This window comes from Stylophora pistillata, chromosome 11, assembly GCF_964205215.1.
Source record: "Stylophora pistillata chromosome 11, jaStyPist1.2, whole genome shotgun sequence".
Taxonomy (NCBI): domain Eukaryota; kingdom Metazoa; phylum Cnidaria; class Anthozoa; order Scleractinia; family Pocilloporidae; genus Stylophora; species Stylophora pistillata.
The window spans coordinates 22,056,690-22,070,997 of record NC_142529.1 but is presented as its reverse complement, the minus strand read 5'-3'; the positions used below and the strand labels follow the sequence as shown (position 1 = coordinate 22,070,997).

Sequence of the window (14,308 nt, the reverse complement as noted above, 5' to 3'; positions counted from 1 at the left end):
ATATGTATGTATGTATATACTTATATCTGGGGTATAGTTTACAATGCATGAGGATTAATTTCCTCCCCTCTATAATCCTTTTTTTTTAATAATAATAATATATCATGTATATTATTATTTCAAATAAAGTTGTTTTAGAAATATTTTGTCGCCGGTTGTAGTCGGCGGCTGCAGTGCATACTGGCTGAAGCAGCGGTAGTGCTTCTATGCCTACACAGTAATTTGCGAAATTAAATTTGTAATTTCATTCTGTAACTTGAACTAAAACTCTCTATGGTGCAAAATGCAAGTGTATAACTTGCGAAATTGCGAAATGAAAATGTCAGTTTGCGAAACGAAAATTTTAATTTGCGAAATGAAAATCTGTAATGTGCGAAGTCGAAAGCTGTCAGTTTGCAAATGGGAATCTGTAATCTGTGAAAAGGACATCTTTAATTTGGGAACTGGCGTAAAATTTCATGCAAAGAACTCCACCAGCCGGAAGGACGAATCGCCGAATCGGTCACTAAAAGTAAAAGTCATAAAAAAATAATATCGTTTACTTGTCTTACTTCCAAAATGGTGCAAGGAATGACCTCGAGCTTTGCCAACCACATTACCCGACACCTTATCGAAAATGACCCGGTGACCTTGTTATCAACCTCGTTCCCAGGGTCTCTCAGCTTCTCGCCCCCTGGAGCGAGGTAGGAAAGACCTCAGTTCCGAAATATAAACAATTTTCCCTTAAGACTGATAGAACTGACTCGCTTCTTGTTATTAGACAAAGTCTAATAACAGGAATATATTAAGTGTTGTAAATGGACCATATTTCGTCGCCCACATCGTTCAACACATATCGTTTGAACGCGCATTCAAATTCTCAACGGTACCTCGCGTAACTTAATTAAGGTTACTTCGCACCTTCGCGGGTGTCCTTCGGGAAATATTTCGTACGCGCGCTAGTTTCGAGAAAACCCTAACAAACTGTACATTGAAAGAAAGCTTTGTAAATGCAATTTACGATTAAAATATGATTTAGGCGATTTTTTTTCTTTTAGGGAGTGTCAGGAGCTGGTAAGGCGTGAAACGACCGAGGGTCTTTCGCAGCATGAGCAAAATGGCGGCACTGTCTTATTCACAAGGTATCAATAAGCAAAAGTGTGTCAGGCTTTTTCGACATTCTGATCGGTTGTCTAGATATTCACATCTAAAAGTAGAGTAGCGTAAGATATGCGAAACGTGTTGCGTAAATGGACACCACGTGAAAAAAATTTCCAATATCAAAATTTCTTGACATACTTCCGTTCGTCATTATCCCTGAAATGTTCTGGCGGAATTACATGAAAATCGGTCAAATCTACATACCCTATAAATTCGCTCAAAGTGGATGTATTCCTCTCAAAATCAAATGCGAGATTTAGCTCCTAGAGTTTTGTAAACAACTAGGACCACACCAAAAAATTATCTCGTTTTCTTAAAACGCGAACCAATGGGTAGACAGGACCTCTTGGTGTCAAAGACAATAGATCAAGACTTTACCTGAAAGAGCACAGCGTTGACTCTTACTTTACTGTATATTCTTATACACGCTGCTTGTGTGGTCCCCCTGTGGGAAGAGTATCCCATAGCAGTCACGTTTTTTTTTTTTTTATCTCGCTCTGTTGAACGTTGGCAAAGGAAAAACCCGCGGCAAAAATGGTAAAGCTGGAGAAACTACTGAAAAGCAAAACAGCGAATCGACAGACAACTTAAGTAATACTCTTATTGCTGAAACGAGTTATCTCGGGTAGGTTTATTCATGATTTCATACGATTCGAGGTAGTCTCCTTCGCAGCCGTTGTTTGGGGTCGTCACGCAACGCTCCCTCCCCCAATGGTAGGGGAGGGAGCGTTACGTGACGAGCCCAAACAACGGCTGCGAAGGAGACTAGATTCGAGGCGTTTGCTTATGTTTTGGTACCAAGGGCAGTACTTGGGTCTTGGAAAAAAACTTAGTTTCTAACCTTCTGTACGACAAATATAGATTGGATGGCGACTTCTTTGTTTACAATTTGGATGCCAGCCATGGAGAGGAGTGACAAGACTGTTTTTTCTCAAAAACAAAATGGTGCTGGTGCCATTTCTCTCTTCTCTGAGTCTGTTTATTTCTAATTTCGATTTATGTTTTTTATCCATGAAAATAGACTTTCCGCTACCAGAGAACTTTCACATGTAAATTTTGTCAAGTGCGCAATGTAAACAAAATGGGCGAATAGGATGAAATTGCCGCGAATAGTTCCCCAGGGCTTCGCCCATCTACGAGATTATGACACCTTCCTGATTTATTAACTTTTATTTGAAAATACCTTTCCCTGAATGGGTCGGACGCTATTTGAGATTTTTAAATTTTTCTTTTTGTAAACGTTAGGCAAAATGTTACACAACGCGTGACGCTTTAAAGGAATAATCTTTCGTTTTTCCTCGAGACATGAACTTGGGCCGCGTGTGGTTTGCAGAGTGGGAACAGGGTAACTCTGTCGGCCGGGGTACTTGAAGGAGAACTGAAATTAAATTCATGTAATTTTTTCACCGTAGATCGAATATTTATGTATGATAGAACAAATTTCCGTCATGTTTTGTTCCTCGAAAGACAGTTTTCATCCAGAAAACGAAGGGTTTCTGGCGATAATTGACTTGAGAGTTGACCGTGCTACAGCGGCTTATATTAGAACACGTATGTCAGCGGTTTTTTCGGAAGCGTGTGACGTAGGTCATGGGGAAGAAAGGAAACACGGCAAGATTCCTGATGTTATTGTTCCCCATAAAATACGTCACTAGCTCATTCGGAAGACCGCTGAGTAAAACTTGGTACCCACGGTGTCAAAGCCGAACAGTGCGAAAATACAAACTTTAAAAAAATATTCCTTATAGGTACGACACATTAGCACGAATAACGGCTAAAATCGAGAATTTCATCACTTTGACAATCGAAAAAAATTAACACAATTTTGGGATTCAGTTCTCCTTTTAATTAATACATAGGGTGTAAATATCTTCAAGGGTGTAAATATCTTTGAGGGGACTTAGGGTCCTATTGTATTTACACCCACCTTCGTGTGAATCATTAAATAAAAAATAAAAAAATAAAAAAACATTTCTTGGCCGTCTCATGTGGAACTAAGACGTTACGTTGAATTAATATTTTACTTTTTCTAATCTTGACCAGAGAGGACGTTAGGTTCAAGAACCACTTGTGGTCTGCTTTTTTACTTTAAATCGATCCCTATGAAGCCCATGTACAGTGACAACTCTAGTCAAAACTTGACCAGAGCCGTTCAAGAACAACAGCTACATTTTCAAAACAATAAAATGACTGGAAACTCATCACACAAAGCAAATTGGTTCTCAAATCACGTCTTATTTAGCTCTTTATTCACAAGTCAAGTTTAAATAAAAAGTTCGTTCACGTGGGAATTAAAAGATATCATACATTCTCTTATGTCATAGCTACAGACAATAGACTTTATATATGTAGAAATGACGTCATAGCTACGGAGGACAGTTTTATACGCTCCTTGTCTTTACAAGTGCAGCTCAGGAATATGCATATCTGCCGAAGCCGAATGCTGAGACAGATAACACAACCTTTGGCCTTGATAATTATCGCTATCATGCTCAACCTCATCCAATATAATTGTTAATTATTATCTTAAATCATGATAGTTTTAAACACGACATATCGCCGCGAATTGATGTTACCAGTACCCACCCATAACGCATTGAGGGCCACACGGGCTCTTTTGCCCAACTCGAAAAAAGCAAGGAAGCCTTAATCTTCCCGCTTGTTTTTGCGATGTACTACATTTTCTTTTTTGAAAGTAATCCTTCCTCAAGTTTAACACACCAAAACAAAGTTCTTACTCACATTCATTTACTACTGGCCTGAAATTCTCCGCCTCATGGGCGGCACTCCGCTTAAAGTCCCCTTTGGGAAGTACCCTGCCCCTGAGGGGAACAGGTGCCCCTAAATCTTTTGCATTAGGGGTGTGTCTTAAAACCGTAAATAAGGATTTGCCACCAGATTGCAGCCTCCCCTGTCTTGTGAATATCACGTGCTCTCGTTCATGATCTCATGTTCTATGTCAGCCAGTTGCCTCACGCACTGATCCCGTCGTTCTTTAATAGTCGCCACAATCTGGTCGTGTTGTTCAGGATATCTGACAAGATCCTCCTGCAATGAAGAGGTTGATCTTAAAGAGCTAATTTAAGGAAAGGTACTTAACGGCACTTTCTAAACCCAGTACTGCCTATGTACAACGGGAACTTTCAGGGAAAGGTAATCCTAACCCTTTGGATCGCTACGTTTGACAAGTGAGTCGTGTGTCAACTGTAATAATGCCATGATGACAAAGAGGTAATCCTAACCCTTTCACTCCATTGATCTTTTTAGTATTTCTCCTTACCCTCTGCTATAGAATTCTTATGATGCAAGTTTGGAGAATTTGGTATTGAATCAACTAATAATCCAATAATTGATAGGACTATTTTTCTTTATTCTCATCTCTTGTCTGTTTGACATTGTATTGCGATTGTAAGGAGAAAATCTGTCTTGATCACTCATGGGAGTTAAGGGAAAAAAAAAACTACAACTAAACAAAAAAAAATTTATCGCTACTCCACCAACGTGGCTCAATTGTCGTGCTAGTGTGCGAGATATTATTTTTCTACCTGAAAACTGGCAGCTACTGGGGTAAGGCTCCGCACCTCCTGGGAACTGTGAATACGAAGGAAAAGAAACCAGAGCTTACACATACACAATGTAGTCAGCACTGTATGTAAAAATGAACGAATAATTAGTTAAAAAGAACGCAGTCAAATTTCTTTGATAAGCACTGTGCCATAGCTTATAAAGTAACATGGCTTGAAAATGTTATCGGTTTCGTTAATGTTAATTGTGCCGCTTGAGAATAATATTTGGAAAAAAAAGCTGTTTACGTTTAAATCATCCTGAACTGCGAAACTATGCCCCTGCCAAACATGAAAAAAATCGCTATCCCATAGAACAACAGGGTTAACAACGCACATGACTGAGAGTTGGAAAGTCAATGTTTTTGAGTTACATGTACATGGATGTCATTATGCATTAAGGTTCAATATACTTCTGTGCAGTAATGCATTAATTTGACCTAGACAATTAGTGCTCTACACAACTGCTTTTAATTATTGGAACATGATGAACTTAATTATATACTTAACAATTATTCCATGGGCGCGCGTTGGATATGAGATGATAGATAGCCAACAAGGCGTGTAGCACCCAGTTGGCTTTAATCCTCTCGTATCCAACAAGCATGAGTGGAATACTTGTTTTATTAAAAAAAAAAAAAAAAAAAAAAAGCCCCCAAGATATTAGACAAATCTTTTCGACTTTATTTTGTAAGAAGAAACCAGATGTTACAAAGTACAGATATTAGATTATAATATATTGGCTCATATACCATAATGGCTAAGCCAATAAAAAGTCTTGAATTGCATTATCCAATGATCCAGTTTTTAATAAAATGATATATACGGACAATCACATGACTGCAGTCAAAGGTGTGCTAACCAATAGAATACAAATTATCTAATAGCTGTGGCATTTATCCAAATAGAAAAAAAAAGGCTACAGATGTCATTCTTATTTTGCAGGTGGTAATCAATGCAATTAAACAGTGAACGAAAGAAAAAAAAAAATAGAGAATTTGTTTGAAATCATCACTTACAAATCATATCCCTCAACTGTGTTTTTGGCCATGTCTCTCAAGTAGTTGATATCATGCTGGTATCGTACCACTAGGGATGACCCCTTAGGGTTTCCAATGCCTAAAATGAAAAAAGAAAAAAAACAAACAGTAATTTGACAACAAAGTTCTTCCAGTGACACATCAACTTCTTACTCGGGGCTTTAAACATTTTTTTTCTAGATAAAAAAGATGCAAAAGAAGTCGCAAGGTTCGTTTTCCTGAGGGGGGTTTTAGGGTGTGCTCCCTATACATACATACATACATACATACATCCCCATAGGGGCTTTTCAGGGCCAACACCCACCCATCCCACCCAGGGGAGGACATCCACCACACAGTAATCTCGTGCGTGGGAAATTAACGTTTTCTACCCCTAACCCTGCAGGAGACGGGGCCTACAGTTTATCAATCCCTATCTGAGAAGACTAGAATATCTATCCATTTCTTGATTATAGAAAGGTAACAAATTCTCCTCACTTATTTTAGACCATGAGTATTAGTCCAGCTAGTTATACTAGCAGTACAAAGTGGGGCAAAACTGCCAGGTTCTTCCATTGTAGACAGTTACCTTGTAACAGCCTTTCAAGATCTTCAATCTCTTGTCTAATAATATCAGCTCTCTGCACTCCCTCAAAAATGCTAAAATAACAAATGAAAAGAAGCTTAAAGTGAGACAACGAAAGAAGGCAAAATCAACTGTAAATTTTATCTCACCATGAAATCTCCAGTGTATTCCAAAATGGATGCTACATACATTAATATCAACCCTAAACTACCATGAGTGATCAAGACCGATCTTCTTACCATATCAATACAATATCAAGCAGACAAGTCACGAGAAGCAAGAAATATCAATTAGGAAATAGCTAGTTGATCCAATAGTAAATTCTCAGAACTTACATCATAATAATTGTATAACAGACAGTAAAGAGAGTTACTAAATGGATCTTGAGAGTGATGGGGTTAATGCGAAAAATTATGTTATTTATCCCTGTACTTACTCATGTGAGGAGAGACTTGGCTCTGTTTTTACAATGTCACTTCTTAAAAAAAAAAAAAAAAAAAAATCTTATGTTACTTAAAAAGTCAAGAAAAAACTGTTACCAGACACTTGCCTATGTTGAAAGGTCTACAAACTCCTTTAACTACTGGTATACCACAGAAAACCATCTATTCAAATGTTTCTGATGGTCTCCATGGCCGCAAACTATAGTTAAAAATCCTGTTTATGATCATTTCTCATAAGCAAACATGTTTCAAATGTACCTGGCCTATGATTGGCTTTATTCAAAAGTGTGTAGGGGATTTAGACTGGCAAGCACAGATAAGTTTGCTCCCTCTAGGGTGTGTTGTTCGCCTTCTTATAGAGAGTTCAGGTGGGGGACACAGTGGCCTTTTAGCCAGTGCACTAAATTCTGGGTCAAGAGCTCCGTGTTTGAGACCTGACTGGGCCATTGCAATGTGTTCTTACAGTAGGTAAAACACTTAATTTTCACAGTGTCTCTCTACCCAGGAGTGTTAATGGGTTTGGGTGAACTGACAGGGATGGGTAATGAAATGCGATGGTTAACCTTGCAATGGACTAATGAATAAAGGCTGAAAGTTTCTAAAGAAACTGTGGTGCTGCGTCGGTGGGGGTAACGAGGTAATTTGGTTATATCAACTAAGTTGAAATTGTAAATTGGCCACCGCAACGAGTTAAACAACTGACATCCTATCCAGGGGGAAGTACAGTCATACTTCTAGTTGCTTTATGCTTTGAAAACCTGGATAAGATCCAGCTGAAGGGGCCATTTGGCTCAAGTGCAAACTTTACCATAGAGCAGGTTAAAATCTATTTTATCAGTTGCGTGAAAAGAGCTTCACTTAAAAACTCTACTAAACCTGAATTATGATTGACATTTGTTAAATTAATTCTATAAGATAAACAAAAACAGCGGACCTGTGCTTGCATCTTCTGTCCTCCTCCTGAGAAAAGAAATTCAACAAAATAATGAAAAACTAGTTTGCAACAACAGAGAGATTTAACATATTTCTCAGCACTTCCTCTAAAGAACCCCTAAGAGCAACTTGTTTTGTCAAGTTGAGACAACATTTTACCATTGAAGACTTGAGGTTCTAGCTAATAACCTGATTGCTACATGTACAAGTACAAGAGTGATACACAAAAATGAATTGATAAGCTGTATGTACAAGTAAAGACAAGAGATGTACACGAAACTATTTCAACTTAATTATTGTGCAAATTCCAAGTTCGTGGCATGTCATTAAGAGAGTTCTATGCACGAAGTATTTTAATCCTGTGGAGTATTTACAGTTTACTGTATATGACTACCAGCATCTAATTTCTCCTTACAATATCACTCCTGAATCACACATTAAGTTCACGAGAATATAGGAATTAACCTCCAACTAAAGAAGCTTTTGATTGTTAAACAAATTCTCCTTGTCAGCACCTCAGGAAATGTATAGAGAGCAGTATGGAGAATATGCATACTGATGTAAGGGTGAAGAGGGTTAATAAAAATGCTTTTCAAACATTGAAATAAATGTTGTGTGCAGCTCAGTGATTGTGCATCTTACCAGTTGTCAAAAGACAAGGCATGTGATCAGAAGTTTAAAATAATAATCATTATTTTCTGTGTAACAAAGATGCATGTCAAAAAACATTTTTCATCATACCTCAACAAATGACTGGAATCTTGGTTTTGGGGGCTTGTATTTCTATAAACAATAAAAGGAATTTAATAAAAGCACTGACAGGATTTCTACAGCTACCAACACCTACATTACAAATGACTTACTCAGAACATTACTACGGTAAGCCAAGCAATCCAGAACAACCTACATGCACAATTAAACACTGCTAATGGAATAAAAGTGATCAATCACAACTGACTTGTACTTTAATAGCCAGTCTTAGAGTGGAAAAACATGACAGCAAAATTGAGCAATCAGTTTTCATGAACCCTGGTTTCTGTGGCATGAAATGATGACGAGTATTCTACCTCCTCCTAGATGGGATGCTAATCTATCCCCAGCACCCCCTCCCACCATGAGTGACCAAGACAGATTTTCTCCCTACAACAGACTAGTGACAAGAATAAAGAAAAATATCAAATAACGGCTGAACACAGTTTTTGATACCTTTGTATCTTTCACCATTTTCTCTAAAACCCTTGATCTCTCGATCGCCAAAACTGGCAGCAAGTTAACAATACAAACTTTGTTTTTTGAAAGTTAAGATACGCACATTGTCTTTGTTCAGCATGTTAAATAGCGCTTTATACTAATGACGTCATGAAATTTTAGACCCCCCGCGTGACTCAGACAAACAAACTCCACTTCTTTGAGAGCTACAGGGAAATGGCGAGTAGTTCGCTTATTCCCTTACAGTTTTGACGGAAGAGGATGGCGTTCCTGGCTCCAAATTTGAAAGAGAACCGGAAGAATACACTGTAGACCAGCTAAAACGGTGGTTAAAATGTAGGGGCTTCAAAGTAAGCGGTAAACGAGAAGAACTTGTACAGACTGTGTGAGATGCGGGAATTATCACACCCTTGATCCGGCAATCGATCATGGAAAATGGTTTGCTGCCAAAGTTTTTCAAGAAAATTCTGATGTAAACAATGTAAAAAGGGGGTTGACAGGCCTACACGACTCCCCAGCGCGTTTAGAATAGCCTATTCAAAGTTTGGCTCTCACGAGCATGTTTTTGAGCAATCGCCCTCTTTTGTAAGATACGAGCGGTGGATTTTTGTATATTTCGCTCAATACTGATTGTGTTTCTATTAAATGCCAGTTCATGTAGTTTATGTAGTTAATGTTCAGGCAGTTGTCATTGAATAATTTCTGTTTCTTTGACGCTGAATTTTCTCTTTCTTTCGGTGCTTTCCTCTAAGGAGCATGTGCTCAACTTACTTGCGCTGGTCTTAGATTTGCCTTTAGTGGATCGGGAAATTCGGCTGTTGGACCTTTTCCGCCGGGCCAGTGAAGAGCACAAATATAACTTAAGTGTTTCTTGTTATGTTTTTCTCCATAAAAAACTCATGCGAACAAGCCACCAGCCAACGCTTGCACTTTGCCATGTCTCGCGAAGGTTTTGGGAAAGGAATGAATACTTTCTTCCCTAATTCCTTTCACTCTTTGAGTGATTTTGGCCATTTATCTGCATATCTTGAGTCTGTCTTACACTCACCCCAACAACAGTGTTTGGTACCAACCATGCCCCTTCCTTTCAAAACGCCAAGTCATTTTTTGACGAAATTTTCCGTCGTTTTGTTTAATTTTACAGCTCTCGCTCATACATCTCCTTAAGCTGGTCGCAATGTTTGTCTGAGTCTGTGCGGGGGGTCTCATAGGTTATCGCGTAACAAAATCTATTTTTAGTAATAATATAAAGCGCTATTGGATTCCCTTCTATCAAGAGGCGTATGTCAACAGATGCACATTAATTCTCGAGAGAATGCTCCATAAAATACCTGAAATCTCTGCCTCAACTGAATTCTGATGTTCACTCCAGAAATACCCGTTAAAGCAATCTAAACCTATGCTGCCCCAAATATAGCAACCCTACCGAAGGGGGACGAATGTTCACAGTTAGATCCATCAAAGACTGGAATAATTTAGAGAAAACCCTCAGAAACTCTAAAGACACAAAAAAGTTTAAAAAAGAGACTAATAAACACTCTCTTAAAAGGCCAGATAGAAACTAACAATTTCAGTGCACCATTTTAGATTCTTTGTTAATTAATGATTTTCTGTAACCGAATAACACTTAATAGTATTGTATATATAGGTACAGAGGTAGAGGGCCACAGGATCATCAGTTTAACTACTATCACGTCCTACCCTCTTGAAATAAATTCTATTGTATTGTATTGTATTGTAAGCTGACGTATGTGCCATTGCCATGGTGACATCAATAGATATAAACAGGCCTTAAAAACTGGTTTGTTTATTTGTAGAAAATAATATTTAGTCATTAGATTTTCTTTATAATTTGCATGCAACAAGCTTGAAGGTTCACTCGATTATCAAGAATATCCTTTGTTAAATATCGATTTTTTTCAATACTCCAGTTACTTATTTCCTAAAGTATTATCATGACAAATTTCATGAAATTCTAATGAGTGCTTCTCAAGAAATAGGCATATTTCCAAGAAAGCAATTTACCATTCAATCGCAATTTTATACTTACTAAATGTGTGCTGCATTCAACTGGGTTCTTTCGGTAACAATGAAAAAGCTGAGAATTGCTGGGTTCTTTACACCATTAACTTTTCTAACATGTCTTTGTAATAAAAAATTAAAGCCCTCAATACACTGCACCAACTATGGAGAAAAATAGCACAGATAGTGCGGATACATGTTGAGTAAATAAAATGACCACTCTATTGACGGCATGTTTGTTTTTTTGTAATCCTTGTGTGCGCTCTGAATTGCATCAGCAAAAGCGCGTGTGAAAACTGTGTTTAGCCACCTTAAGCCACCATGTCTCCTACAACATCAACCCCCTACACATGTACCGTACCTTAACTTGCGGTAGTGGAGTAAAGATCAACAGATCATCAGGCTGCTGAGTAGGTGGTACAGCAGGTAGCTTATCCCACACACACTCCTCTGACTGCATGCATGGCAGGAATACAAAGCTGTGTTTGGGTGTAAGTTGTGTTGGCCTGTCAACAGAACAAGATTAGGCAGATAAGCACTCTTTTATATACACCTTTTCAAACTCTTTTAGTTTTTTGACAAAACACTCATATTTTTCTTTGCCATAAGTATTACACTTTAATTTATAGAGTACAGGGAGGGAAATAGTCAATTCACTTGATATGGAAAACTATTTTTGTTGTAGCTTACTGCCAAATCATTCCGTGAATTTTCCAATGAAAATGGTAAAAGTATATACATTTGTAAAAAACATACCTCTGACCCTGGCCTAAACAAAAATCGTAACCAGTAAACAAGCCTCAGTTGTCAAATTATTGGTAGGTATATAAGGATTCCATACATGGTGGGATTCAAACTCATTTCCAAGGTAAGTTTAAAGTTTTTGAAACTATAGCTTGACTTTTAATTTTCTTTGTTCAAGATTGTTTTTTATCTTCAAGATCTGAAACAATTAGGGGAAAATTTAATTCCATCTAAACTTTTGCAACAAGAAAAAAATTGGAGTCTCAATGAACACACTGTACATGGACAGGTATCTTGGATTGACAACAAAGCTCAGAATGTGTGATCACAGGAAACCACATATTTTGAAGAGAAAACAAAACAATATGTGCACTCACCAGTTATTTGGCACATCTTCTGTCAGCCACTCTTGTAGAATTGTAATGTTCTTGGGCATACACCTGTACACATTATTTAAAGGACAAAACACTTACTGTCAGCAATAATTCTGCTCTTAACGCTTCGACTCCTTGGAGTAACTGGCATCTAATTTCCCCTCACAATATCTTCCCTGAATTACATTTACATTTTTACATTTATATACCGCAGACTTCTACGTGGATATATTCAGTCGCGCTTAACAGTATCGTAAGGTTGAGACTGGACGTCAGCATTTTTATCAGGCGCCTCTGGCAGCCGCTTCAGTCCATGTAGCGATCTCACCTTCCCACCCATCCCACCCCGGGGAGGACATCCACTACACAGTAATCTTGTGCATGGGAAATTTACATCTCCTACTCCTAACCATGCAGGAGACGGGACCTACAGTTTTACATCTTATCCGTGAAGATGAAGCAATGTGAGTGAAGCGTCTTGCTTAAGGACACAACGTCATGCCCCAGCCAGGACTTGAACCCAGGCCAACTGACCCAGAGTCCAGCGCACTGACCACTGGACTATACACACCTCACAATAATAAAGATTTAGTCACAGGAATAAAAGACATGATCACCAACTAAAGAGGCTCTGGATTGTCAAACAAATTCTCCTTGTCAACACCTTAGGAAATGTATAAAGAACAGCATGGAGAATATGGATACTGATGTTAAAATGTGAAGGGTTGAGGAAATCTACAGTTTACGAGGTGTTAAGCTACATTTACTGCAAACTTAGAATTCTCTTAACAAGTGAAAATTTAATGGCCTACACTATTTCAATTTAAAACAATTTGTGTAACCTCACCTGTCTTTGTACACTGAGGGGACAGCATCAGAATCACGGCTCATTTCCTCTTTCATTTGAACTGTGCCACTGTCAGATTCTTTGTTCTCTAAGGGAGCTGGCCTGTGCAATGCAGCATGTCCAGAAAATGGCCTCCATGGAAGGCATGATCTCTGCCTTACATTTGTCTTCTCACCAACTCTCTCTGTAGTTATTTCAGCCTTGGCACTGAATGGACAAGGTTTTATTCCAGCCTGAGGTGGTGGCCCTCTGGAACTGGAAGTGAAAACACCATGCTGGGCTGCAGTGGGTGGTCTTTGGATGCTCACTTGGATTAAATTTAAATACAAAAACAACAGTAAAATCTCAAATCAGTTTTTATCGATGTGTAAGATATTCCATCCCTAAACCACAGTGTTTACCTTACAAGACCTCTTTAAAACAACAAAATGACTACAAAAACAACAAATATTGACAACAATATCAACAACATTTATATACATCTTTGCAATTAAAAAGGTACCACCAAGAAACAAATTGATCCACTCTGCTATACTGTTATCTTCACGTACATAAATCCTTTACGCCCTCACATCAGTGTGCATATTCTCCATTCTGTTTTCTAAACAGTCCGATGCATGGTACACGTAATAATAGCATCGGTGAATCTTGTTAGAAGTCTAGAGCTACTTTACTTGCTGATCATTTCCGTTATTCTCATAACCCTTATGTTTGAATCAGCTTTGTTAGTTTAAGGAGAGATTTTCTGCTTGTCATTCTTAGGGATTCATGGGTTAACCAACTAAAGTCCGATTAAAATACCTTTCGAGTTGTATAGACCTCTAGCGATCTCATAAGCTTCAGAATCCATACTTCAGTCGCTACATTGTAGCTTTGACTTCGTTACAACCAAATCATCCACATTACAGCGCTTGAACATTCTGTTCGAACCATCAACCTTCAGTTCTGATAACAATTATAATTTCACGTTACACTAGACATCACGCGTCCGCCATGTTGTATTTCAGGGACCTGAAAGATCCCGGGGACTAGTGGCTTGAAGTTGAAGTTCATTTATTTGTTTAAGGAGGTTGATTAATTGGCAGCTGTAATAGCTGATTTGGACCTGCTGTCCTAACCCACCCATCCCACCCCAGGGGAGGACATCCATCACACAGTAATCTCGTGTGTGGGAAATTAACGTCTCCTGCCCCAACCCTGCAGGAGATGGGACCTCCATTTATTCGTCCCTATCTGAGAAGACTAGAATATCTAACCATTTCTTGGTGTTTTAGAAAGTTAGCAAAATCTTCTCAATTATTTTAAGACCTAGAGTGTTGGTCCGGCCGGGGCTCGAACCCTCGACCTCCCGCACTACAGTCCAGCGCTCTATCCATTGAGCTAACCGGGAGGCGGTTAAAAATGGAAAGAGATTCATGTACGAGCTTC

General features: G+C 38.5%; 1 protein-coding gene across 2 annotated transcripts; it reads right to left on the bottom strand.

The window, feature by feature from the left end:
• Positions 1-3,367: 3,367 nt before the first annotated feature.
• Positions 3,368-14,295, bottom strand: LOC148720623 (uncharacterized). Of its 2 annotated transcripts, none has more exons than XM_088738322.1 (11): positions 13,682-14,295; positions 12,881-13,187; positions 12,037-12,099; positions 11,277-11,421; positions 8,426-8,467; positions 7,686-7,711; positions 6,745-6,786; positions 6,312-6,382; positions 5,723-5,822; positions 4,686-4,731; positions 3,368-4,188 (listed from the first exon to the last, which is right to left on the bottom strand). In XM_088738322.1, the coding sequence occupies exons 1-11, from the start codon at positions 13,728-13,730 to the stop codon at positions 4,066-4,068; spliced, it is 1,014 nt and encodes a 337-aa protein (XP_088594448.1). In that variant the 5' UTR covers positions 13,731-14,295; the 3' UTR covers positions 3,368-4,065. The 2 variants fall into 2 exon arrangements, with proteins under 2 accessions (XP_088594448.1, XP_088594449.1); XM_088738323.1 differs by having other exon boundaries at positions 6,745-6,783.
• Positions 14,296-14,308: the final 13 nt, after the last annotated feature.